General features: G+C 42.2%; 2 protein-coding genes across 8 annotated transcripts in view; one reads left to right on the top strand and one right to left on the bottom strand.

The window, feature by feature from the left end:
• Positions 1–26,052, bottom strand: part of ophn1 (oligophrenin 1) — an 83,503-nt gene that overhangs the window by 40,714 nt on the left and 16,737 nt on the right. The window contains exons 24-30 of one of the 7 annotated variants that reach the window (XR_013298149.1): positions 25,839–25,895; positions 21,615–21,775; positions 20,425–21,235; positions 19,922–20,075; positions 18,748–18,844; positions 10,900–11,025; positions 6,784–6,891 (exon numbers count right to left, since the gene is read on the bottom strand). Coding sequence is in view for 2 of the 7 variants with exons in the window: in XM_077592745.1 (XP_077448871.1) it covers positions 25,884–25,895 (12 nt within the window). In the remaining 5 variants the exon portion in view is untranslated. Of the gene's footprint in view, positions 1–6,783; positions 6,892–10,899; positions 11,026–18,747; positions 18,845–19,921; positions 20,076–20,424; positions 21,236–21,387; positions 21,776–24,719; positions 25,896–26,052 lie in introns of those variants that run through there. The other 6 variants (XR_013298151.1, XR_013298150.1, XR_013298152.1 and 3 more) reach the window with 6 other exon arrangements.
• On the top strand, positions 8,602–22,817 carry LOC144068314 (androgen receptor-like). The gene is made up of 8 exons (XM_077592747.1): positions 8,602–10,018; positions 12,605–12,756; positions 12,875–12,991; positions 17,639–17,920; positions 18,068–18,212; positions 20,024–20,154; positions 21,008–21,156; positions 21,582–22,817. The coding sequence occupies exons 1-8, from the start codon at positions 8,931–8,933 to the stop codon at positions 21,738–21,740; spliced, it is 2,223 nt and encodes a 740-aa protein (XP_077448873.1). The 5' UTR covers positions 8,602–8,930; the 3' UTR covers positions 21,741–22,817.

Genomic DNA, 26,052 nt, shown 5'->3' with positions numbered 1-26,052 from the left:
AGCAATTATTTATCTATGATTATTATTATCATGTACATTGATGATTTACTGATTATTTATTTGTTGGTTTGTTTGTTGTCATGTACGGTAATCCCTCAAATATCGCGGCTTCACGACTTAACAGATTTTTGTTTGGGGGAAATTTTTTTAATACATTTTTTTGTAAGTAATTGTTACCCGAATTCACAGCCGATGTCGAGCAATTATTTATCTATGATTATTATTATCATGTACATTGATGATTTACTGATTATTTATTTGTTGGTTTGTTTGTTGTCATGTACGGTAATCCCTCAAATATTGCGGCTTCACGACTTCACAGATTTTTGTTTGGGGGAATTTTTTTTTAATACATTTTTTTGTAAGTAATTGTTACCCAAATTCACAGCCGATGTCGAGCAATTATTTATTTATGATTATTATTATCATCATGTACATTGATGATTTACTGATTATTTATTTGTTGGTTTGTTTGCTATATTTTCAATTGAAATGTATAACTATCATTTGAATCAGATTTTTGTTCTATTTTTGGGGTGATGTGTTAAACTTGATGTCTAGTTTTTCTAATTGCTGTTTTGTGCTCTGCATTTTCAGAAGAAAAAAGAATATTGAATATGTCTCTTAGTATTACTTGATTGCAAATGTTTAATAGTTTTAATTGTATGCTGGGAAGGTTATATTAATTAATTTATTTTTTTAACTTAATATAATTTGGATTTTTACTAAGTAATTTCACATTCATAATTTGGATTTTTATTAAGTAATTTCACATTTATACGCAAGTTCAACAGTAATCCCTCGAATATCGCGGCTTCACGACATCACAGATTTTTGTTTGGGGGATTTTTTTAATACATTTTTTTATAAGTTCATAAAAATGTGAAAATCCAGGCTGAAACTCGCAAGCGGAAGCCACTCCCCTTTCCTCCGCTTGCTTCTAGAACTCACAACTGAAGTAAAAAAATAATAATAATATTTTATTATTATTATTATTTTTAAAATAGGGGTGACCCTACTTTGCGTTTTTTCCTTTATCGCGGCCATGTCTGGTCTACATTAACCATGATAATCGAGGGATTACTGTACTTCAAGGTGAAGCTTTAAATCTGATTATACTTGTTTAATGACAATAAAAGCATTCAATTCAACCTGATTCTTAATTTGTTGTGCCATTTGCGGTGAGGTTTAAAATCACATTCTACTTGTATAACGACAATAAAAGCATTCAATTCAATTGGATTCTTAATAAGGCTTCAGTGTTGTTGTTTAGCGATACGCTTGCGACCACCTAGCGAGTGCTAATGACAGTTTTTGGCAAGAATTGTCGATAGCGGCTACTCGTACTCACGGCGCGCTTTCTGGCCAGCGACGGTTACACGCAACGCAGCCCGATATGCCGCTCGAGCGTGGTGCTGAAAGAAGCGTGGAGATAACGGAGGGAATGTGTGGGAGAGCGAGAGCAACAAAAAAAATAAAAAATAAAAATAAAAAAAGGCAAGGCTTCAGAGCAGCAAAATGCCAAGGCTGAGACATCAGATCCTTCCCCTGAAAAAGTGGGAATTCTGCAAACACGGAACTTCAAGGTTACACAAACTCCAGGGGAAGTTTGGGAAAGCGGAAGTTACTCGGCATAAAGTTCAAGCCACGACGTGATGGAAAAGAAGCGCTCGGCTGAGTGGAAATATCGCCGACGTCGCCGTAAATCTTTCGTTCCCGACAAAGTTGCGATCAAATGTACTCGGCAAAATTGCCATCATTAAACTGTCGTCTTTGTTTGCTTCGTCTACTTCGTGTTTGGCTTAATGTGGGTGTTCCGCGTAAAAGGAAGATGTAAAATTGCCAATAGGTTTGAGTCTCCTTCAGCAGAACCAATAAATCTGGGGGGCTTCAAAACTCATTATTTTCCAAATATAAAGCAATTCAACAAGAAATTTCGTCTATTTGACCCTCTTTGCCGTCATTTGCTTCCTAAAGATTTGCTACAAGCCGAAAGACAAAAAAATCCAACGAGCCCTCCCAGTTCAAACGGATTGGACGTCTGTCCTGGCGGCCCACGGGTTAAGGACGAGGTCCGAGACATACTGGCACGACCCAATCTTTCCCCCAAAGACGAACCCAACCCCAGCGAGTTTTCCCTCACATCTGCCCGGAAGAACCTAGTCAAGGTGGCGATGAAAAAGAAGAATCCTTGGCCCACAACCGCACTGGTGGTCGTCCAAGGTTTGTTCTTGAAAAAGATAACGCCAGAACGTGACATACGTATATAGGTACCGTAATTCCTCTACTTACGAATGCCTCTAGGTACGAAAGTTTCAGGTTACAATTTTTTTAATATGCAAATGAGTGACTGGAGATACGAAAAATATCCAAGTTACGAAATCCCCCAAAAAGTAAATGCATTTCCTTATCCGTTATTTTATTTTGAATTCCTCTTATTAAGCGATTAAAAACTACAAATGCAACGTGGTACATATTTTCACACACACACATAGGGCACACGTAAAAGTCTAAAATGTACTACAAAGTGGACGGCTTTCGGCCCTGGTAGAACGGGCTCTTGACACCATCTGGCGGACAAACGCGGGTATTATAGCTATAACGGCCGAGGAGGGAGATATTTAAGCGGTGTGGGGCACATTTTCATATGCTTTATTTATTTTAAGACATTAATGAATCATTTCCTCATGTGGAACGAATGAGAGAATTTACATATAAAGTACACCTCTACTTACAAAATTTTCAAGTTACGAAAAATGTCTTGGAACCAATTAATTTCGTAAGTAGAGGTACGACTGTGCATTGCTCTTCGACTCCTATAGATGGGAAAAGCTTGGAGCTCCATTTTTCTCCAGAAGAACGAGTGCACGTTGGCATCTATATTCAAATGACTTTGAAAATGTTTTAGGAAGAGATTTTGCCATTAGCCAGCTCAATTTTCCCCCAGTTGGAATGTTCGCTGAAGAAGTCATTTTGAAATTGCCAAGCCACCCGCCCCACGGTGAAAACGCTCATTTGTCTGCCGGCCAAAAGTGACAGGGAGTCTAGACGAGAGTCTACTCCGCTGCCTCGAAATGCCTGCGTCTACTTGGCGATGGCAATGTTTCCACCTACAACAAGAAGCCTCCACACCCAATGCCACTACAAATAAAAACAACAAAAACTCAAAACCGTCTTACTTTTTTTTTCTATACTACATCTGCGATCCCATCCAAACTACTTGAAAAAATGAGTCGAAACCGGAAATCGACAAAACATGACCGTATTTCAGCCCGTTTTGCGCAAGTCGCCATCTATAACGAAGATGTGGCTGCGGTCCAATCATTTGTAAGTGGAAATATGTGACGCTATCAATAAACAAAACTCATTAAGCAGGACGGAGCAAAAGATAAGCACGAAGGCTTGGGTGGGGTGACATATCATTCCGGTTGGCTACTTTATGCAAGATAACGACTGTAGTCGAGCTAATAATGATAATAACGGAATATGGATTCGTGGTGCTTTCAAGTTCCGAAACAAGGAAGCGCGATCTCGGCAAAATATTGCATACGCAAATAGCAAAGTACAAAATACTGTGAGCTCGGGCCATAAATGGCCATTTACGCTGACATTGTAATGCAAGCCACCGTCTTTCAACGACAAAGGCTAGCGAGTGAGTGAGGGGGTCACGTCGAGGGGCCGAAAAGGGGCCAGCCAAAGCATTACAAACCCGCCTGATTGTAATTCCGCAGATGAGACACACACTCGATAAATCTCGCAAAATAAAGAACAATTATGGAGCGGGGGAGTGATTAGTATGTTGGCCTCGCAGTTCTGGGGCCCTGGGTTCGATCCCTCGTGGGTCCTCACCCTGTGGAGTTAGCATTTTCTCCCCGGGCTTGCGTGGGTTTTCCCCAGGTACTCCGGTTTCCTCCCACAGCCCACAAACACGCACGCTAGGCTAGCCGGTTGAATACTAAATCAAGGGTGTCAGACTCGGGTTGGTTCGCGGGCTGCTTTAACCTCAACTTGATTTCACGCGGGCCGAACCATTTTAGATCTAATATTTAGATTTTTTTAATAAATGGATTCAAATAACTGGATTAAAAGCCCTGAATATTCCGTTTTTATAGATCTAAAACAATGTTTATTTTAGCTTTTTTTTCAAAATATATTTTTTGATTTTACAAAATCATTTTTAACTAAAAACACAGAAAAAATGGATTAAAAAATGACAATTATTGATTTAAAAGGGGGAAAAAAATCAGGAAATTTAATATACATCTATTCTCTTCATTTTAATTTGATCCTAAAACAGAAAGTCGGCACTCATCATTTACTTTCCCGGGCCACACAAAATGATGCGGCGGGCCAGATTTGGCCCCCGGGCCGCCACTTTGACACGTCCTCTAAATGAGCTACGATCGCCTGTCCTTTGTCTCCTCGTGGCTTGCGATTGGCTGCCCGTAGTTCGCACCAGCACCCCGCGCGACCATCGTGAGGATAAGCGGTTCGGAAAACGAACGAATGCCATAGCGGACGGACCGGTCGGCCGGCCGGCGTGGACGTCCGATCCCTTGGAGAGAAAGGCGATGGTTGGTTTACGGGCTGGTCATTAGCTAAATGAGCTTTGATGGACAACGCGGGCAAAAGTTACAAGCCTTTTTGATTGCCGTCGGGCGATCACAGCGCCATGTGTGGTTTTGGCAATAACGCCGCCTTTTTTTTTCATGGCTGGCTTGGACTTGAGCGGCTGCCAGGAGCAACAGGCGGCCCGGTTACACCGAGAAAAAAAACATTGTGGAAGCCGCCACAGAGGACCGAGCTGCCGTGCGTGCGAGTAAATTGGATTTATTTGGAAAATGGAAAAAGGAAATCACTATCTAATAGGAGTTTGCTTTTAAAAGCAGCTTCATATAAATAAACCCTAGAAAAGTCAAACTAGCATAAATTGGCTCACTGTAGATTAAGGCTGCCGTCATTCATCCAAAGACCAATCGGATGAATGGTTTAGAAAAAAAATACAAAAAAGTTATTTTGTTTATCCTTGAAATATACACGATATAGTTTTGGATGATTTCCATATAGTACTGCTATATATATTTGATTTTACGTCACGTTTTTGTCCTTGACTTTTAGTTTTCTAGACACTGCCGACTTGTCGTCTGCCAATTCATCGCCAGGCACTTTCTGTTGATAAACATATCTCCTAATTAGTTTTTATTTTTGCTGTTTGGGTGCCCATTTTGCAAGGACGACTCCCGAAAGCGGTCGCCGTCGCATTATCCCGAGCAGACTGAACACGCCAATGACTTGTTGTGATGAAAACTCTTGCAAATGAGGCATTCGCTTTCTTGGAAGTCACGGCACGTACTTTCCCTTCTTTTCAGCCACGTTTGTTTGTGGTCATTGTAGGTGCTCGCCTTGGATCTTAGCTTAGCTTGGCGCTTTCCTGAGACGTGAAAAATAACCAATTCTCATCCGTTTTCGACAGCAAATATCCTCATTAGGGTCGCAGGTGTGCTGGAGCCCATCTTAATTCATTGCCTGCCATTGACAGAGATGGGCGTCCAATCCAGTACAAAAGTTTAGATGACTGTGAGCGATAGGCAGCGTCAATTTGTACCGATTGCTAGATGAGAGGCTTGTCATTCAACTATTTGACCACTACTACAAGCACGTCTATTAATACTCCAAGAAGGTGTACTTCATTGTACTCAACTATGGTGACATGACCTAGAAGTACGTGTACGACAAGTATGTGTTCTTGCATGTACTTGGACAACAAGTTTGTGTACGTGTGTTGACTTGTACTAAAATTATGCATACTTGCACATACTGGGAGTACATATAATTGTGTGTACTTGTACTAGAAACATGTACTTGTGTGTATTAGTACTACAACTCCATGTGCTAGTATTAAAGGTACATGTAATAGCACTAAAATCAGGTGTACTTGGACTACAAGTGTGTGTACATGTATTTACTTGTATACTACAATTATGTATACTTGCATGTATTGGGAGTACATGTAATTGTGTGTACTTGTACTAGAAACATGTACTTGTGTGTATTAGTACTACAACTCCATGTGCTAGTATTAAAAGTACATGGAATAGTATTAAAAGATATGGACTTGGCCTACAAGTATGTATACGTTTGTTTACTTGTACTACAACTATGTATACTTGCATTATTGGGAGTACAAGTACATGTAATTGTGTTTACTTGTACTAGAAATGTGTACTTCCGTGTATTAGTACCACAACTCCAGGTGATAGTATTAAAAGTACATGGACTAATACAAAAATGATGTGTAATTGGACTACAAATATGGTTACAGTACCATTTCAGGCCAGCAATTTGACATATATACTAATAATAAATTGAGATTGCTTAAGGATAAAAATATGGAATCGTATTAGAGGTCTATGTACATAATATTGTATTAAATAAATGAATCAAATCCAGTCATGGCGGACTTTGTATGATCGTCAACTAGTGAAGTGTTAAATAACGGGGGGGGGGGGGGGGGGGGATGTCTGTACTATGCGGAAAGAACATAAAACGACAACACGATGTCGTGGCATCATCTCAAAGAATTTAGTCGTAGGGTTGCTTTGAAGATATCCCGATTTAGTTTAGGTGATATAACTAGCTGTGATGAAACATTCCAAAAGATAAGAGAGTACGACTCGAAATGTTTCCCGAACACTTTTAGTTCTTTGTTTGCATTTGTCAGCATTGAGACTTTTGAACGAGTTGGATCATTTCCGGACGCTGTGTGTCTTTTGCTACACTTGCCTCATGTTGTCTTCTGTCTTTTTTCATTCTCGAGGGGCGACGGACATCCAGTCCATGTTGTAGTCTTGTTCCTTTCTCCAAGTTAGTTCAGCTGCCATTGCCGTGAAACTGAAGAGGACAAGCAGTGTCAAAGTTAGATGAGAAGACATTGACGAGGGGGGGAAAAGGCATCCACATCAAAAGGAAAAGGGAAATATATCTTTGAAAAGGTCTTTGGTCTTAGTTTGCGCTCGTGGATCCAACAGGCCGAGCGGCTTTTTCAGCGCAAACATTTTTTCCGTTGCTCTGTGGAAGACTCGGCCAAATACAGTAGTTTTCCATTTGTCGTGTTTCCAGATGTAGTGGTGGTGCGTGCGTTTCCTCACAAATAGAAAAGTACGAGTCCTTATTTATTAAAAAAAAAATTTGGGGAAACTACCCTGTAAGGCAAGTGTTCGTAGGGAAAACAGAAAAATTTGGGGAAAATGCGGATGCGTCGATAAAGGTGATACTTTTTTTTCCCCACCCCAATATTAAATTTCAGCTGTTTAGTTTCCAAAGTGATCACAGGCAACCAGGTTTACAAAGGATTGACCCATATTTGGGGGTCAAACTACTTTGGGAATTTCACATATTTTAAATAAAACAGGGTTGTCGATAACTTTAAAAATATTGCCCAATGGGACTATTTCAACTTAAAAACTCACGATTATGTGCGTGGCGGTAATATTGATGGTTGTTTCACAATAAATGGAAAGTGACCAATAGAAACATTTAATGCTTCATTTCTAAATGACTATTTGTATTTTCAAATGATCAGCAATTTAAAAAAATTACAACGGAATGCCTTTTTGGCATCCTATTTTCTTCACTCAAGTGGTCCTTCATGATTTTAAACCTGTTGTGGACAAATACTGAAAGGTTTTTTTTTAAATTAACATAATTTTGTTTATGAAATACCCCTTAAGTGCCTTTTTGTGTAGAAAACCCAATAGCGTAAACATTTATTTAAACTGCCCACTCTTTTCAAAGATCCACACAAACAAGTGACAAAAACTAAAAAATGTACGCACAGTGTAATTAGCAGCCCACGACTAGCACAATCTAGTTGCTCTTACATGATAACATTTACGGTTTTCATATGATTTCTTTGACACTCTAATCGATATATCCGCTTAGAAACTGCTCACTTGAATGCGCAATCCTGCCAAAACAAACCTAAACTTTCCTTTCTAAGAAAGGCAAACATCCAGGCAAAAGTAAATAGCAGAAAAGTGCAGATTAGCCATTGTTGACCGTCAACCCAACCGCCATAAAGTGCACAAAACAAGATTAAAACGGCTCATTCGTTAGGAGTAACTGAACGAGTTCCTTCTATTGACTGAGTTTCAAATAAAAACGGTGCTGGTATACGAGTACATGACATTATTTAAATTGTAGGGATTTTTTATTAAAATTGTTTCCTATTCATTTCACTAGTTGATAAAGCCCCGAGCCCTACTAGGCTACTCTATTCATTCAAAGGTTAGTTAATAGTCATGGCTTGGCACTGAGAAAAGTATAAGGCTAATAACAAAAAATGGGGCTAATTTGGGGAAAAGATGGAGATGAATAGTATACCAACAAGCAGATCCCCCTAGCCCCCCCTCTCCGAATTTCCTAATAAGCGCCATGAAGACGACGTGAGATGCGATACATAAGTGCCCTACCCACTTTGTGTCTATTTAAAGTTACACAAGCACGTTCAGAGGAGCTCATTGATCCAAAGGATTGCTTTGTGTCCTTTTCGTGCGTGTGCGCTGCATGCATATGTGTGACAGACAGCCCTCAAATCTGAAATGAAAAGAAAAAGGCTGGCTGTCTAATCGGCGCATGTTCAAAAAGGCAGTCTAATCGGCGAACGGTTTTCACCAAGGCGGCTGGTTGGGTAGATGGCTGGCTGGCCATTGCACCGTTTGCATGCGCGAGATACGCTAAAGCGGTAATAAAGACTTTTGGGGGGGGGGCTTCTTTTTTATTTTTTTTCCCCGACGAGACTCACTTTGGCTTTGTTTTGACGTGGTTCGTGGCTCCTCTCCGCTCTGCCGTGGACACCTCAAAAAAGTTCGCTTTCCTCCCTGGTCAGTGCCCCCCTTCCCCCAAAAAAGGACCACTTTTTGGGGGATGAAATGAGCCAAAGTAGCAGAGAGTTGTTATGCCGAGCGGGGGACAAGGACGTGTCGCCGAACTCGGACCCGAGTGGCTTTTTGGCCCAAAAGTCACCAGGAGCGAGAGTGGAGCAGAGGCGCCCGAGGGAAGACGACGACGATGGAAGCGGTTGCTGTCAGAGGACGCCGGTGACTCGCAAGGAATCGGCCCTGGTTCGCGTCTCAGAGTCCTCCCGGGAGCTGGTCGAGGTGGCCCAAGCGTCTCGCCGCCTGGTCGACGTTCCCCCCGACGCTCGCCCCGCCGCTAGACCCGCCTGTCGACCCGCCGTCTCGGAGAGCAGCGCCCGGGAGCTGGTCGAAGCAGTGTCCGTGTCCATGGGGCTCACCGGCGAAGAGGTGCACGCACTCCCCCGGGGCGCGTCCGACGATCATCATGTCCGTCCGTCCTTCCCCGGGTGCTACTACCAAACGGGATCAGCCGCAGCCGCCGCCGCCGCTGCCGCTGCCGCTGCCGCCGCCGCGTACAGGTGCTCCTGGTCGGGGCAAGAGTCCTGCTCCAGCTCGACCTCCGGTTCGGGCTCCGGTCCGACCTCTTCGGAACACTCCAAGTTCCCACACGGAGACGTGAGCGAGTTCCCCTCGAGGCAGCTGGAGCGCTCGAGCCCAGTCACTTGCACATTCACGGCGTACGCGGCGCACGACGCGGGACACCCCAAGCGCCTGACGGGACAGCCTTACAAGCAGCCCCCGTCTTCCAGCGTGGTCGCCGCCGCCGGCGGGTATGCGCTGGAGCCCTTTGGATCCGCGGTGGTCAAGTCCGAGGAAGCCAACGACGAGGCGCCGTGGGGCGGCAATTACAGCCATGGGAGCCGCTTCCACTCTCCGACTTGGAGCTCCAGGCAGTGCACGTCGACGCCGCAAGCCAGTGCCTCGAGTGCCGCAAACGCCGCAGCTGCGGCGGCGACGGCGTTCATTTGCGAGCCTTACGAGGGGAGCTCCGGACGTAGCGAGCAATGGTACCCCGCTTGCGGGATGTTGATGCCGCCTTACGGCAACAATATCAAGACCGAAGAGGGTTCTTGGCTTGATATGCCCTACATCGACTCAAGGTAAACACCTGGCAACTAATTAATTGTTTTTTTTACACCATGTGTGACTAAAATGTCACCCTACTTCCATGTTCATTCACGGTACAAAAAATAATGGGAATTTACAACATCACAATGTGACTGCAACACATGAGCAATTATTTATAGTCGTCACTTGCAACATATTAAGTTTATTAATTCAAATTGATTGGTTATTGTGAAGCTATATTTGACTAATAGGGCGTTGTAGACATGCCAAATTCCATTTTGTCCTTGGTTTGGCCATTTGCTGTACTATTTTGTATACACATAACGTAACCGACGTTAATGTAATATAAAACCGTGAACAGAAAAGTTTGTTTGCCCGATAATAGTAAGCCACAATCAACAGAATACCAGTGATTGTATCCTTTATTTCAATTATTTTATTTTATGGGCAATTGCAGTTAAATCCCAGTGAATAAATATGGATTATTTGACTAGGCCAAAATGGTTGTTTAAGACTTTGATCTCTGCATTTTTTTTGCAAAACTTGCTTAGCACGCTCTCTTACTAGTCTGCTTTCATGTTATATAGTGTTTAACAGTTGGCCTTACATAACTGTCATGTTTTAATTCATGTGTGCAAATTGTCTTATTTTGTGTCCTGCCAGTTAGGACATTCTTTAAAGATGTAAGAGGTTAATTGTAGACTCTAAAATGGGGAGTGTGAATGGTTTGGCCATTGTGCCCTATGATTGACTGACAACCGCGACCGCTCCTCGCTAAAAGCCAGCTGCGGAACGAGCGGAAAAGTCAAATGATTATTTATGGCCCGATTTCTTAACAATAAACAAAACAATAACTTATGGCACAACACAAACATGTTTTTGACTGGATGGAAAATCAAAGTGAGAAACTTGCCCTTCAAAGACTTTGATCCGGAACTCCATGAACTCTTTCATTTTCAGTGCCATTGACGGCGATAGAATGATCGCTGCCTGCCAGCCCCTCAGTTCAAATAGATTGGACATCTGTCACTGTCAATGCCTGCAATGAGTTCACAGTAGTCCTATTTACAAGGTGTTTAAGATCTACAGCAAGATGAATGTAATGTAATATGATTTTGAAAAAAAAAAGCCTCAACACCTATTTTGTTGCTAAGATTTCAGACATCAACAAAAATCCTACTTTTAAAAGCAAAATAAAACTGCATTTTTTAAATGATATTTTGTAATGCTCTAGATTGCCATCCATTTAAAAATAGGTACATTTCAGTTACAAATACAGCTAGTGTCTTCAAAGTGAAACACGTTAAAGAACCAAAAGTCGTAATTTTTGTCCTTTTTTTCCCTTCTTTGAAGACGTGGACGACATGGAAATGTTTAACGAAGTGTTGAGGACTGTTACGTGTTAAGCACACTTTCACTGTGGGACTTTTGAGTGCATTTGTAGTGAACTTGGAAGGTTTTCCCAAACAATTAGGATCGCACTTGGAGGCAAAATAAACAGCAAAATAGCTTGCTGGTTCCTGGGTTGATTCCCTGTGTAACCCTGACAGAATGAATTGTATTTTGAGATGGGCACAATTATCAGTAATGGGATGGAACGGTTTCCTGTATCATTTTCCCTGGGAGATATCTGCCGGGCTGATCTTCGCCGTCACTCGGCGCACATTTTTACACTTAGTTTTGCCTCCCGTTTCTTTTCACTCCAGTCAAGATGATTTTGTCTTGTCCTTTGGAGTTGCTTTGAGGTTTTTTAACGGTTTTCGCTTGCTTTCTTTGACTTGTAAACCTTTATATCGGAGTGGTCGTTATGTCTGGGTGTGTTTTTCCCGTCCGGTCTGCGCCGAAAGTCTGACGCTAGGCGCATCCTGCCCGGCCATCCCATCCCATCCCATCCCAGCTCTCCCCCCATTGGCCTCCCCCACCTCAGCTGCACTTTTGATGCACAAATAATTCCCACAGCATCCCAATAAAAGCACCAGAGTTACTATACAAAGTCAGAGCTATAACTCACGATATTTTAGCCAAATGAAATGACGAGAAGCATCAATTTTTTGAGGTTGTGTTTATTTGACGGAGGCAACCATGAACGCCACTGCCCAAGAAACGGAGGGTGCGTTTTATACCTCCTATCCATACATCAAATTAAACAAGTATGAAAGTAAACCTGCTATATACCAGGGGTGGGCAATTATTCCACAAAAGGGTCACAGTGGGTGCAGGTTTTGGTTCCAACCAATCAGTGGATTGCAGTCAGGTGCTTCTTGTTTCAGCAGAAATCGAATGGGTTAAACTGTCCATCGTTAGGGGGTGAAAATCCAAGATAAGGTGAAATGTGTTACATACGAAAGCGCCACTTGTCGCCAAATGAACGGCATTTTAAAAGGTACCCCGAGATGTCCCAGTGATGTCGAACTCCCTCGCGATGACACGTAATACGTGTAATGCTCCGTCTGTGCCAGAACCGGCTGTCCGGGACACGACCGTGCATGACAACATGACATTAAAAGGAAAAATGGATGACAAATAAAGATTGAGGAAGCAATTAAAACCAAAAAGGGTTTCGTATATTGACGCCAATGGTTCCTGATACTATTAACGAGGATTTCATTCATTTGTAGGTTTGAGATGAGCAGAGATCACATGATCCCCATGGAGTTCTTCTACCCGCCCCAGAGAACGTGCCTGATTTGTTCGGACGAGGCGTCCGGCTGCCACTACGGCGCGCTGACGTGCGGGAGCTGCAAGGTTTTCTTCAAAAGAGCCGCCGAAGGTAAAGACGGGAGTCAAACAAACCAGGTCGTCATCATCTCGGTCCCACGCGAATGAATGAATGAATGAATGAATGACGGCTTCCTCGTTTTTGGGCTTTCTTTGGTCCTTCTCCCAAGGCAAGCAGAAGTATTTGTGCGCCAGCAAGAATGACTGCACCATCGACAAACTGAGGAGAAAAAATTGCCCGTCTTGTAGGCTGAGGAAGTGCTTTCAAGCCGGGATGACCCTGGGAGGTAGGCCCCTAGTCCAAATGTCACAATACTTGAAAAATGGCGTTCAGCCCGAGCTATTCGTCAACTTGAAGCGGAAATTGCTTTACAAGTTTGAATGATACGTTTGGCATGACCCATGTTATTGGGGGGAATGTTATTTTTCCTAACCTATTTCAGTAGGATTTATTTGATTTATTTCTTGCCTGACTCTGCAAACAGTCCCAACGTCGTGTGGTCGACTGAATTGCGCCTAATACGCAAGTATCCGCCTACTTTGCATTTTCTCAAAGAGAAAATCAAGCCAAAAAATGGCCAACTAAAAAAATAATTTGTCCTATTTAATCAACAACAAGTTAGACACAAAGAGCCAAAAATTTGAAACAGTGGGCGTCAAAGAGCAGCAGAAGCATCATTAAAAACAATCAAATCTTCCAAATTATTTTTGAAATATAATGTATGATTTGTTTTTAATGCACCTTGATAAATTGGAGTGGGTTTTAGAGAATAAAAATAAGAGAAACATGAAACAACGCAAAGAGCCAGAGGCCATACAAAATATAAGAAGCAAAGAGCCGCATTGATTTTGGCCGGGAGCCGCATGTGACTCGAGAGCCGCGTGTTCGTCACCTCTGACATAGAGCCGGGAGCCGCATGTGACTCGAGAGCCGCGTGTTCGCCACCCCTGACATAGAACAAGAGAGTAAAGAGGCCATTTGTTCATAAATGGCGCCACATTGACTTCCCTGCTTTTGGTTTGATGATATAACCCAACTTTAACACTAACTTCTAACGGCTCTCGAGCCAAAAAGAATGTGGCTCTTTGCTTCTTATCATATTTTCTATCATCTCTGGGTTTCTCTTATTTGTTCATTCTCTCTTAAAACACACTCCAATTCATCAGGGCCCATTAAAAACCAATCACAAATTCTATTTCCAAAATAATTTGGCAGATTTTTTTACCGCTTCCGACGTAAAGCGTGGCTCTTAAACTCGTCACAGTTTCAAATTGTGGCTCTTTATGTCTTAACGAAGCCCTCGGTCTACGTTTAAAATAATTATTAGCGGCATTCCTATTCCCAAAAGTTGTATTATTCGACGCCTTATTCAACAAACTAGCGTTACGGGACGTACTTGACGGACAAACGCCATGAGAAGGGCGAGGGCCAAGTTGCATGAGTATTAGCGCTTGGCCAAGAAAATCCGAGTACTTGAGTCGTTCTCCATTCTACGCGTACGCTGGAAAACGCTCCACGATTTGGGCGTGATCACAATGGGGGCCGCCATCAAGCCCCCCTGACTGAGATGGCGTGCAATTTACACCTATTTCATTCACTTGGACTTCCCGTCAATCTCGCCGCATCTGCTGGCGAGATTGACGTGTAGTAGACTCATTTAGCTCTTCTTCCATTTCCACTCCATTTTCTCATTCTGTTTACCGTGAAAATTGTCCAGGAGGCACAAAACCGACGCACAAATTTAGGCGGTAATTTGGAGGCTCGCCGCCGAGCCCAAATGGTGTCTAATGTGGCGATCGGTCGGAGGAAAGCACCAAGCACGGGGCTAAAAAGAGCGTTCTTTCCCGGATCTCGCCAAGAGAAAGGCGTGGCTGGCGGACTGCCGCGCTCGCGTTTACGAGACGTTCGCAGCGTGACTTTTTGGCACAGGTGTCCAATGGCGCCCGCCCGGCGCAAAGAAAGGATTTTGCGTTTCCCGCAAATTTACGATTGCTACCCTTTTAAAAATGGACGTCCGATCCTTTTGAGGTTGATTTATGTAATAAGGGATGGCACACATTATTGAATGCGTAAATATATTTTTTTTTTTTATCTGATTGATTCAACATTTATTTTTGGCCTTCAAAATACAAGGTTTTTTTTATTATTTTGTTGTATTTTGTCATTTTTATATAATATAATATTTATTTTTGGCCTTTAAAAAATATATTTTTGTTTATATTATTTTGTTGAATTTTGTCATTTTCATACAATGAAGAGAACTTAGCAGTCCAAATGAATAGATTTTTAGATTGAAAAATCCGATTTGATTGATTCAACAATTGATTTTTGGCCTTCAAAATTTTTTGTTTTGTTTTGTTTTTGTTATTTTGTTGTATTTTGTCATTTTTATATAATATTTCTTTTTGGCCTTCAAAAAACCCAAGATATTTTTTGTTTATATTATAATTTTTAATTTTGTCATTTTCATACAATGAAGAGAGAAATCAGCATCGATTTTTCGATTTAAAAACGTGTTTAACCACACGAGCAAAGCGAATAACAATCGTGATTGATTATTTTTCCCATGAGGCAGATTTGCTCCCTAATTCTGTAGCAAGTTAGCATTGTTGGGCCACGGTTGACGTCACGACGGAACGGTCGGTCGAACGAGTCGTGCGCGCGTCCTCCTTTGCGATTCGTCTCTTTCGCTTTCAGCAAAACGGTGCTTGATGATTTTACGAATTTAGTTTGGCATCTGCTCAAGTGTGCGCTTCGAATGCTTTCATTTGGCCATCAAATGAATTCCATATTATTCCCGGAATGTTAATTATTTCCTCCCAATACGAGCAAGGGCGCTTTATTTATTTATTTTAATCGCGCAAGAAAGATCAGGATGCTGCACCCCCCGTTAAACGATATTTCCAGGTTTTCATTTGGAGGATGAATAGAAAGACGAAAGAAAGTTCCTTGTGTAGTTTAGGAAGCCATTTTGAATAAATGAAGAACAAGCAAGGCATTATCACCACTTTGAAGAAGACGCGTTTTGCCAAAAAGTTGTCGCTCAACCGGATATAAATGGTGTTATATCGTATTTTTCCGTCTCGGTTGGACTCATTATTCGCCGTCGACTTGGCCTGGTCTGCGCAAAGTATATATTGAACAAATCAATAGAGAAAAGATGAAGGGAAAATTGCCACCGGGAACTTTTAATGAGGCATTTGGATTTGATGTTTGTCATGGGATCAACATTTGGATACGTATTATGGAAAGTTGACTTTCATATCGCGCTCATTTCCAGCCGGCTTAAATCGGGTCTAAAAGTGACAATTCAATATTGATTGAACGGAGCTGCCATCTTCATCAGGTGGAACTTTTGTTTAATAATAAGCGCCACACGAGCCCCGCAATTAACATCGGCGGCGAGACAACAGTCAGCGAATGAAATGATTTTGCAAACTCTTCAAGTCGGCAAGGTAGGAAACCAAAATGTAGCTTTTCCTCCTATTCGCTCGTCACAAAAAAGGAAACGTCGGCACGCGTTTACTACATTTTTGTCCTTTTGACTTGGCCGCGGATTGACACTGCTTGCAAAACATGATTAAAAAAAAGATTAAAGATGTATAGACATAAGAACCCCCCTATGACAGTGTCCTTAAATATCTTTGAGGTTTCTTTGCACTTTAAAGGGATAAAAGCGCCTTTGACCATTTTTTTGGCTTCTATAAATGGGATGGAACATGGCCTGCGCAATAAGCTTCAGTCCAACCTGCATCCTGTCGCCCTCCACAGCGCCAACACTAAAGGGAGCTATTCCATTGGCTACCTGACAACATGTTGAAAGCCAGGAAAGCATAAAAGCCATTTCGACGGGCAGCCGATGATTGAACGTGGAACGCCTTTATTGCGGTTATTGGAGGAAAATGAGATTGAACGCGGACGGTGTTGAGGAAGCGCCGTTCTAATAAGCGTCGTGCGGTAATTGGGGGCCGTCAATCTCGGCGGCGTTCAATTTCACCGGTGCACTTTGTCCACGTGCCATCTCTCAAATTTCAAATTTCAAAGCAAATTTCATGCAAATGGCCGCCATTTACTCAATTGTGCACGCACTTGTCTTTGAAAAAAAAAACGAGCAAATCTTTGAACAGGGAAGCTAGGACTTAAAGCTAGGCAGGCCTCTGATAGGATGACCAAGAACATCCATTTCTACCAGATGAGACTCATCTCTTCAATGTGACTGACTCACTTACTTGGGAGATTAGAAAATGAGGTTTTCTATTGTTGGCTAAATTATTTATTAGGGTTTAAAAAGTGCAGGGGCTAGCTAGCGACAGGTGGAATTATTTGGATTTGATTGATTTAAAAGATTCGAGTTCTCAGAAAGCCTTTTTTCCCCCCAGAGCTTTTCAATAATAAGAAATAATTACCTCACAGGGATAGATATCATCATCAAAAGCCTTTATTGTTATTATGCAACAGCGCGTCTAACTTTTCCACCAATTTCGTTAGACGCGCTGTTGTATAATGACAATAAAGGCTTTTGATGATGATGATATATCAATAATTCTGAAATGGAATGCCTTTCCTCTAAAATTGACTTTACCATCCGAGCAGACCGTCTTTGACTCAAATTCCATCCAAGTGTCAATCATGAGTCGGACTTGGCCCTGCCCACAAAAAAAAATCCAAACAGAAGAGCAAAGATTTTCTATTTAGTTGTTGCCGCGTCACTAGTTTTAGTTTTGGTCGCGATCATCAATTCTGGTTGTGATGTCACGCCCAGAATTGCTTTAAGCAACAATGAAAATATTGTTGTTGTTTTTTTTACAGGTAAAATGAGATGAGATTGAAGCTACATCTCTTCACCTTTTGTTCGACCACAATTGAGGAAGCAAATACTGACTCGCTCATTTGTTTCTCTCTCTCTCTCTCTCTCTCTCTCTCTCCTTGCTAGCGCGCAAACTGAAAAAGCTTGGCCAACCAAAAATGGCCAAAGATCAGGAGTGCCAAGTTCAGGAGCCACTAGAGGTTCTCCCCAGCTTGTCCTTCGATTCCAACCTGCACTCCAACCTCCAGGTGGTCTTAGTCAACCTGCTGGAGTCCATCGAGCCCGACGTGGTCAACGCGGGCCACGATTACAGTATCCCCGACTCGACCGACACTCTGCTCACCAGCCTCAACCAACTGGGAGAAAGAAAACTGGTCAAAGTGGTCAAATGGGCCAAAGGACTCCCAGGTCAGGCCACCTCCAAATATTCACACAAGTTTTGCTCGGAGGGACAAAGGATTTTGGATTGATTGAAAAATTTGCGGCTGATCAAACATTCTCTTATTTTTTTTATTTTTGATTGCGATCACTCAAGTGTATTGTCACCGCTTTCAGGTTTTCGCAATCTCCACGACGACGACCAAATGACGGTCATCCAGCATTCGTGGATGGGCGTGATGGTGTTCGCCATGGGATGGCATTCCTTCAAGAACGCCGACTCTAGAATGCTGTGGTTCGCGCCCGATCTCGTCTTCAACGAGTAAATCCTTTTGGAAATCTCTCACTCCATTTTTCCGCTTGTTCACGACACCCCGTTTACGCCGATCGGAGAGACTGACAGGATAGGAGGCAGCAGTTTTTATGGAGCACAAAACATTTGTGGTCTTCTAAATTTTAGGATTAAAATCAAGATCGCTATGACGAGTTATGATATTATTGGTGCTGGAATTCTAACGCTCGCAATAGGCGCAACCCTATTCCATCTGGTCAAGTATTTTGGCCATTGGTATCGTTACAAGAGTCCTGATGAGAATATCTATAGTAGACGCAATTCAATCGTTTTTTTTTTTTTGTTTAAATAAATGACGTTAGTTTCAAATAAGTAAAAACCCCACAAATAGAACATTTCTGTTAATTCCTCAGTTTAATTTTAGGTTCTGGAGATTCTTGGTCAAGAGTCCTGATAAGAATCTCTATAGTAGACGCAATTCAATCGTTTTTTGTGAATAAATGACATTGTAGTTTCAAATAAGGAAAAGCCAGACGGCAAAAACTGGTCAAATGTGATTACTTACTACATTGATATGCCTTGTCGTGAGTTGAGGACTATTTCTTGGAGCTGTAGTGGCACTCAATATGGCACATCAAAAGTTCCTTTGGAACGGGCCTTGGCTGAAAGAAACAAAAAAAAAACACAAGCCAACTAATTAATGTATGGTTTTGGGAACGCCAGAGGAAGCCACGGTGTAAAATTCAAATAGAGAAAGTTGCACTAGCGACTGGGCTGTATTATTTTGTTTTTTTCTTTCTTTTTAGGAATAGGCCAAATATTAGATGGAAAATGGATGGATAGATTTTTGTCATGAAAATGGTGCTCTGGGACTCCATTAGGCTCCACCTAAGCGCTTCCCAGTCGCCAAACTACATTTAAGAGTAGATTTAAGTCCCCAAATTGAGAGCGAGAATAGTAGACGGATGACTCGGTTGTTCTTCAAGGTGTGTTGGATTAGCATCTTCAAATTGGAGCCGCCAATTACAGCTGGTGGAGCCGCTAGAATTGGGAGAAGCTGGGTAATTTGGCCTATTTCAAAGAAATCGGAGCACTACTTGTTAATGGACTGAAGTGCTCCCCAACGCTACTTACTAGCGCTCTTTTAGCCACCGAGTCCGGGCGCACAAAAAGACGCCACGGTCTTTGTAATGAGACGGCAAATTCGCCAGGAGCCACTACTACTTTGCTCTGGTAATTGCTCACCCGTGATTGGACCGGGCATGAAAGGAGGCGGGAGAAATGGCGGCCAGGACGATTCATTCGCAGCGCTCGATCACGTCACGATGCCGGCGTACTTGCCGGCGTTGACGGCCCACCGCGATTCCATTAAACTCGTACGCAACTTTGCTTCGCCGTCCATCGGAAAGTCCGGCCGTACGCTTAAGGTCGTGCGGCGGGCGGTCGAAATTGGTCCGACGGCGCAAAAAAATGAGGGAAAAATGTTCCATTACTTTGCCTTGGGAAGCCGTGAACTCCCATTAGCCGGTCCCCGTCCACTTTTTAGCATTTGCCCATTTCCAAATTGGGAATGCAAGCCAAGCAAAGTGAAATGATTTAATGGGGGCGCTCACCCGCTTGGCTCTTTCTCGTCAGAATGGGAAATGCTCAATTGATGCGAGTTTCTCCCGACTAATAGGAAAAGCCGCTTCGGTCCCGCTGCCATTAGTACTTTAATCAATTTGGCGGTCACCTCTCACCTAGTCTTGTTCCCGCGGCCCGGGCCGTCTGTCGGCGGCGTTAAGACATTTTCTCCCTGGCCGGCCTTTAATCCGCAGCTCTTCTTCTTCTTGTCTTTCCAGGAACAGGATGCACATGTCCAGCATGTACGAGCACTGCATCCGAATGAGGCACCTGTCGCAAGAGTTCGGCTTGTTGCAGATTACCCAGGAGGAGTTCCTCTGCATGAAGGCCCTGCTCCTCTTCAGTATCCGTAAGAGCACCTAATTAGCAGCCCCAGCCCGTGTCGTCGTTTTATATTCGGACCGCTCCAAATCGTTCGGATAACGCCACATTTCTTTTTCTTCTTCCCAACTTCAACACAACTTTTTCAAGCTAGCGATACGGATGAATTTATCGTCCGACTAAATAGTCGCAGAGAAGTTTTCTTTAACACGTGCTGGAAAGGCTATTGGTTTGAAGATGGATTGGATGTTTACTAGAGAAAAAGTCAATGGTGGGAGATTTCAAATGTAGTTTTTACCTGGTGACTTGGCGTTGAAAGCAGCCGGTCCAATCCCCGCCGGCTTCCGGCCGTGGCGTGGTCTTTCCGTGCTGGCGCGTGGTAGGCTGACTGAACACTCCAAATCGCCTGTAGGCATGAAGGTGCGTGTGTGGCGCTGTAGTTGGACCCAAACGCAGGGAAACAAGGATGTGGAGTGTTCCAACAAAACTTTAATACTTAAGGCAGGAATCTTTCAAAAATAACAAGGACTTAGAAATCAAAACAAAAACCAAACCTGACCAAAGACACGAGGAACATGTGTCATGGAGTGGTAACTTGGCATGTCGTAAAAAAGGAGGCATTCGACAAACACGCAGGGTTTAAATAGACAGACAAGGGCTGATTACCAAATCACGAGAACCTGGATACAAGAGGAAGGGAAACCTGGAGGGACGCAAGAGGCGAAAAGCAAACACACGCAAACACACACCGCACACCTCCACTCAAAATGCTAACAACACTTGACAACAGGATCCTAGTCCTTGTTTTTTTTTCAGTTTGAATTTTAAAAAGTGATCATACTTATTTTGTCAATAAAAAAAAAGCTTGTTTTCTGCCACAGTTCCAGTGGAAGGTATGAAGAGCCAGAAGTACTTTGACGAACTGCGGCTCACCTACATCAACGAACTCAGCCGCCTGGTTCATTCTCACATGGGGGCCAGCTCGGAGAGATTGTACCACCTCACGCGACTGATGGACTCCCTTCAGATAGTAAGATCACATCCAAAGGCCTCCAAACGACGGCTTCGGGGAATTGTACGAGCGAGTGTGAGGGCCGAATGAAATGGCGCTGCGAGAAGAACATTAGGATATTAAAGTGGTGCAAGCGGGACGGCTAATGTAGCAAAATGAGCCGCTACGTAATACACGCAGAAGCTAATTTAGCTACGTTAGCCGTGTAGCACCCATAGATGATGTCATTGGAGGACTTTACTCATAGAATTGGTACAAATAAAAAATAGCTTTATTTTTTTTATACTCGTACTACGACTAAGTTGTAATATTGCAATTTTGCTCAACTTTTAAAATGACATCTCGTAGTCCTATTTTGGGGCCCTAATACACCATCGTACAATTCTATCGCCAATGCAGAATACGTTGAATGGGTGTTCTTTTTTCTTTTTCTTCCGTTTCAGACGATAAAGAAGCTGCACCAGTTTACATTTGACCTGTTTTGCCGAGCTCAGAAGATGCAAGCCAGGGTGACCTTCCCGGACATGATCGGCGAGATCGTCTCGGTCCACGTACCAAAGCTGCTTTCGGGTTTGGCCAATCCCATCATGTTCCACGAGTAGACCATCGCAAATAACATCTTTGCTGCCGGCATAAACTGTAAAAAAAAAAAAAAAAAAAAAAAAAAAACAGGCTTTTTACTGTTTCCTGCAAAGTATGAGCTCATTTTCTCGGATCGTTTTATTTCCTCTTTTGAAGCCATATTTGACTTTTCTTTTTCTTTTTTTTTTGGTGGGCTGATGGATGGGGGGAATGTGCTTTGTGTGTGTAACTGTGTGAGTGTGTGTGTGTGTGTGTGTGTGCGGCTTGGAGAGGGAACTTGGTGGGGGTCGTATTCACAAGCGCTCCAGCTTCTTTTGGGTGGTTTTGTCATCGTGAGCTAAGATGGAACAAAGCAAACAAAGCAACATCACACTTGGCCAACAGGCGAAAAACACATCCATAGGTACACCTGCAAAGTTTCACACCTGTGAGATACAAAAAGAACAAAATCAGTCTTTGGGAAGCTTTTTCTGTTGGCTTTTGGAGGATTAAAACGTCAAACGGGCTAGCGCCGACTTTTTCGAAGCTCTGCAACGATAAAGTGTCCTTTGTTTTTACACTTGGGACAAAAAAAAACCGTTTAACATTGAAAAGTGTTATTCGTGCCACATTTACCATCTTTAATATTAAAAAAAAAAAAAACATTCCTTTTCCTTGGGCGCCACCAAGCTCTGTAGCGCCTTTGCTAACGCTAACAATGGGGCAATTTAGTTTTCATTGAACAGACACGGCTTTCGGGGCGGGGTCATTTGGCGACTGGACCTCGAGAACGTGGAATGTCAATGACGGTCACCGGTATCGGCGTAACTCACTTTGTTTCAACAACGCCATAAAACATTGTTTAATTCATATCTTTTAATAGTGTGTGTGGATGGGTGTGTGTGTATGTTTCCTTTGTAAAGCCATTTGGATCGTTTTTGCTTTGGGTCCATTTTTGCCAGTCAGCATGTGGCATCTGGTGCGGACTACTTCAAAAAAAAAGAACTTGAGACAGCCAAAAAATGAATTAGATGTTGGTTTAGTTTTACCTTTCATTGTTTTAAGCAGGCAATCAAAATGAACATATAAAAATGTCCACGTGGACCTTTCCCACTTCATGCTAAACTCGCAACACTTTTCACTTTCACACTTTTGGATGACAACGTATTATTTCTACTTCTCAACACATCTCATTTTCTGAGGCCGCTTCATCCTCATTAGGGTCGCGGGGGGGGGGGGGGGGGGGGGGTGCTGGAGCCGATCCCAGCTGGAGCCAGAGTGTCCAATCAGCCTACCATGCATGTGTTTGGAATGTGGGAGGAAACCGGAGTACCCGGAGGAAACCCACGCAGGCCCGGGGAGACCATGCAAACTCCACCTGGAATTGAACCCAGGGCCCCAGAGCTGTGAGGCCGATGCGCTAACCGCTGGCACCACCGGCCCGCCCTTATTTCTACTTATTACTAACATTTAGTGTACTTAACGCTTCTCGGGTAAATCCAGCCCGGCCGGGCAAATATCAATGGCAAACAAGCTTTTTGATTTTAGAGAAGTGCCTTACGTCTTTTTTTTTCCATTTTTTTATTAGTAGTACGCGTAAGTTTTTTTCGAGTTGCAAAAAAAAAAAGAAATCTTGTGCCCTTTACTTGGATATTAAAATGTAAATGTAGCCGTAGTGACGACGCACTCACTACCTTATCAAAAAGCTTTGATAAAATGTTTTTTTTCTAATTGCGCTTGCTTTAGAAAGACCAGCATGTTACGTATTATTACAGTATTGTCGTCGTAGAAACGCGCATGAATGTATGATATTGTTCTTTTCAAATATAACCGATACATATACTTCAGAAATGTGATTTGCCTTTGATTTTTCATTGTAATGACAAAAAAGAAGCATTCTTAGATGTTTTAATACCATGGACGGCGATTGGCCTCTATGGGATTGAACATCTATCGCCAGCAATGAGTCAAAAGTTATTTACAAATGTGATTTTCAAATGTTTCCAATTATTCCACCCCGCCTTTAATTCACAGGGGTTTTCAGTGTGATGATTTGTCATTAAAACCAATACGTGTTTAATACTTTCTCAATGTTTCAACCTATAAATGCATGTTGACCTTTTTAAATAGAATATCTGGTTTGGTCTCAAATAGTCTGAGACAAGAAAATCAAGGACCAATTAGCAACAAACAAGGTTTTTTTTTCTAGCCTCACACTTGGAAAGCCACTGCATTAAAAAAAATATATATACAAAAAACAAACCTTCCTGTGTTATATCGCTTGACTTACAGTTTACTAAACATGAGCTAACTAAGTGATGCATGTAGTGTTTCACACCGCCTACACCCATGAATGTCTTTGTTGGGATTTTGGGAAAACAATTGTTTTGTGGGAGAAAAAAAGAATCAATTTAAATTTGGGCAACGATATTAAAAGCACGGGATGACAATCACAATTTTTTTTAACTCCTTAAGTGCAGCCGACAATGATTTTTTTGTATACGTGCCAACTTGACTACATATTTTTTGGACACTTACTGTACAAAGTGATTAATGTTGGTTTTGTAAGACGTGGCTTCACTTGATTTGCTCTCTATAACCAATTTTAAGGTGTTTTTTTTTCTTCAAGGTTGTAACGGCTGCTTGATCTTTTAAAGGCTATTAAAATCATGACACCGAAATACGAGTTTGGCAGTTTGTTGACTTTGGAGGGCTATGAATTCATATGAATTGGGCGAAAAGAATGTCCAAGAACTCATGATAAGTCTTCCCTGGCTGGTAAAATAAATAAATAAATACATAAAAAGGGAGCAAAGGCTAGTCTGCCTGGTACTGAAGGCTGGAATGTGGTGGGAGGGGCGCACGGGGAATAAAAAAACAAAACAATGCCCGATTACAAACAGGTTTTCCTAATCCCTGACCTTTGTTATGGGCTATTTGGATTTTTTAAAAAGGGCCAAAAAGTGTCAAGATATCAGCCCTGGCACATGCATGCATGTTAAGGAGCAAAATTCCAGAAAAACGGAAAAGTTTTCTTTATAGGAATTCACAGGAATATCAGACAGGGCTTTCTTTCAATGCATTTAGTCCACAGGACACAAACAATATTAAAAGTTGAAAAGTAACGTACCGTCGTCGGCAACCGTGCGTTAAGACAAACATTTTATCCAAAACGGTGGTAAGTTGCGGTCAAAAAGCTGTCGTTTTGGTTGCGACGTGCCGACCGTTGACACGCGTGACAGACTAACGTTTTTACTGTTTACAAAAGACACAAGTTTGCCCCTCGTTTGCGTCCTTTAAAATAGAAAAAAAATAGATATAAAACAGCAGGGATGTCACATGTTTAAAAGAAAATCACTTTTTCTTTTCCAAACACTAAACAGGTTGTTTTGCATCCATTTTTACTCGTCAGGTTGCCTCGTTAGCCAAAGTGACTTCATGTATATAAAACTTGTGAACAAATGTGTTAAGAGCCAAGCTGTTTGCTGGCTGTCATCTAACTGTCGGGACAATTTGTTTGCTGAAAACATGGCCAAAATTTCTGGGGTAAAAAAAATAATAAATAAAAATAATGTCACAGTGTAACATGCACTTGTTTTGAGCATATTTTTCCATCTTAGCGCTATAAAATAAAATGTATAAAATGTTCCATTTCAACATCAGACAACACAAAGGAAAGGAAACACCAAATATTATTAGAAAATGGAATACAAGGAGTGAACAGTAACAGGCGATTGTTTTTTTTTTGCTAACTAATTTTCCTTTTCTATACAAAAAAAATAAAAACTAACCTGGAGTGTTAATCTTACACCCTAACAAAATAAAGGTAGATGTTTTTTTTCTTTTAAATATTCCCGATTTGTATCAGTTATTGGAATTCAACTGGTAAACAATAAAACAAATTGATTTGAAGGAACTACGGTTGCATGAATTGGAGAATAAAACACATTTCACCTGCTTTTTCCATCCGGATAAGACAAATAATCAAGTGAAATAAGTCTACAATTCTTTTCCGAGGCACCTTCGATGACGTGCAACTTCCGAGAGAAAACGAGGAGGACGTCGGCGCAACGTTCAAGCTTCAAAACGGTGGCTTAGCGGACAAAAACAAACATCGGGGAGCCGCTTCGGACCCTTACCCCTCTCCGGGCGCCGCGTCGTCGGTGGGCTTCCAAACGTTGGGATCAGCCGGGACTCTGAGAGAAGAAAACAAGCTGAAGTTTGCACCAGCACAAATTGCTCCACTCAAAAAATTCTAATGGAGTACAGTGGTACCTCTACATACAAACAAAATTACAATTCAGTTTTGTGTAAAGTTACATTAAACGTATGTTTGAGTGGGTCTGTATATAT

This window comes from Stigmatopora argus, chromosome 22, assembly GCF_051989625.1.
Source record: "Stigmatopora argus isolate UIUO_Sarg chromosome 22, RoL_Sarg_1.0, whole genome shotgun sequence".
NCBI lineage: Eukaryota > Metazoa > Chordata > Actinopteri > Syngnathiformes > Syngnathidae > Stigmatopora > Stigmatopora argus.
This window is presented reverse-complemented; position numbering and strand designations above follow the sequence as displayed.

Coding starts and splice junctions, on each gene's coding strand:
- LOC144068314 (XM_077592747.1), top strand. CDS start 8,931: ATGAGCCAAAGTAGCAGAGAGTTGTTATGCCGAGCGGGGGACAAGGAC. Junction 18,213..20,023: donor CCCGATCTCGTCTTCAACGA/GTAAATCCTTTT, acceptor TTGTCTTTCCAG/GAACAGGATGCACATGTCCA. Junction 20,155..21,007: donor CCTGCTCCTCTTCAGTATCC/GTAAGAGCACCT, acceptor TTTCTGCCACAG/TTCCAGTGGAAGGTATGAAG.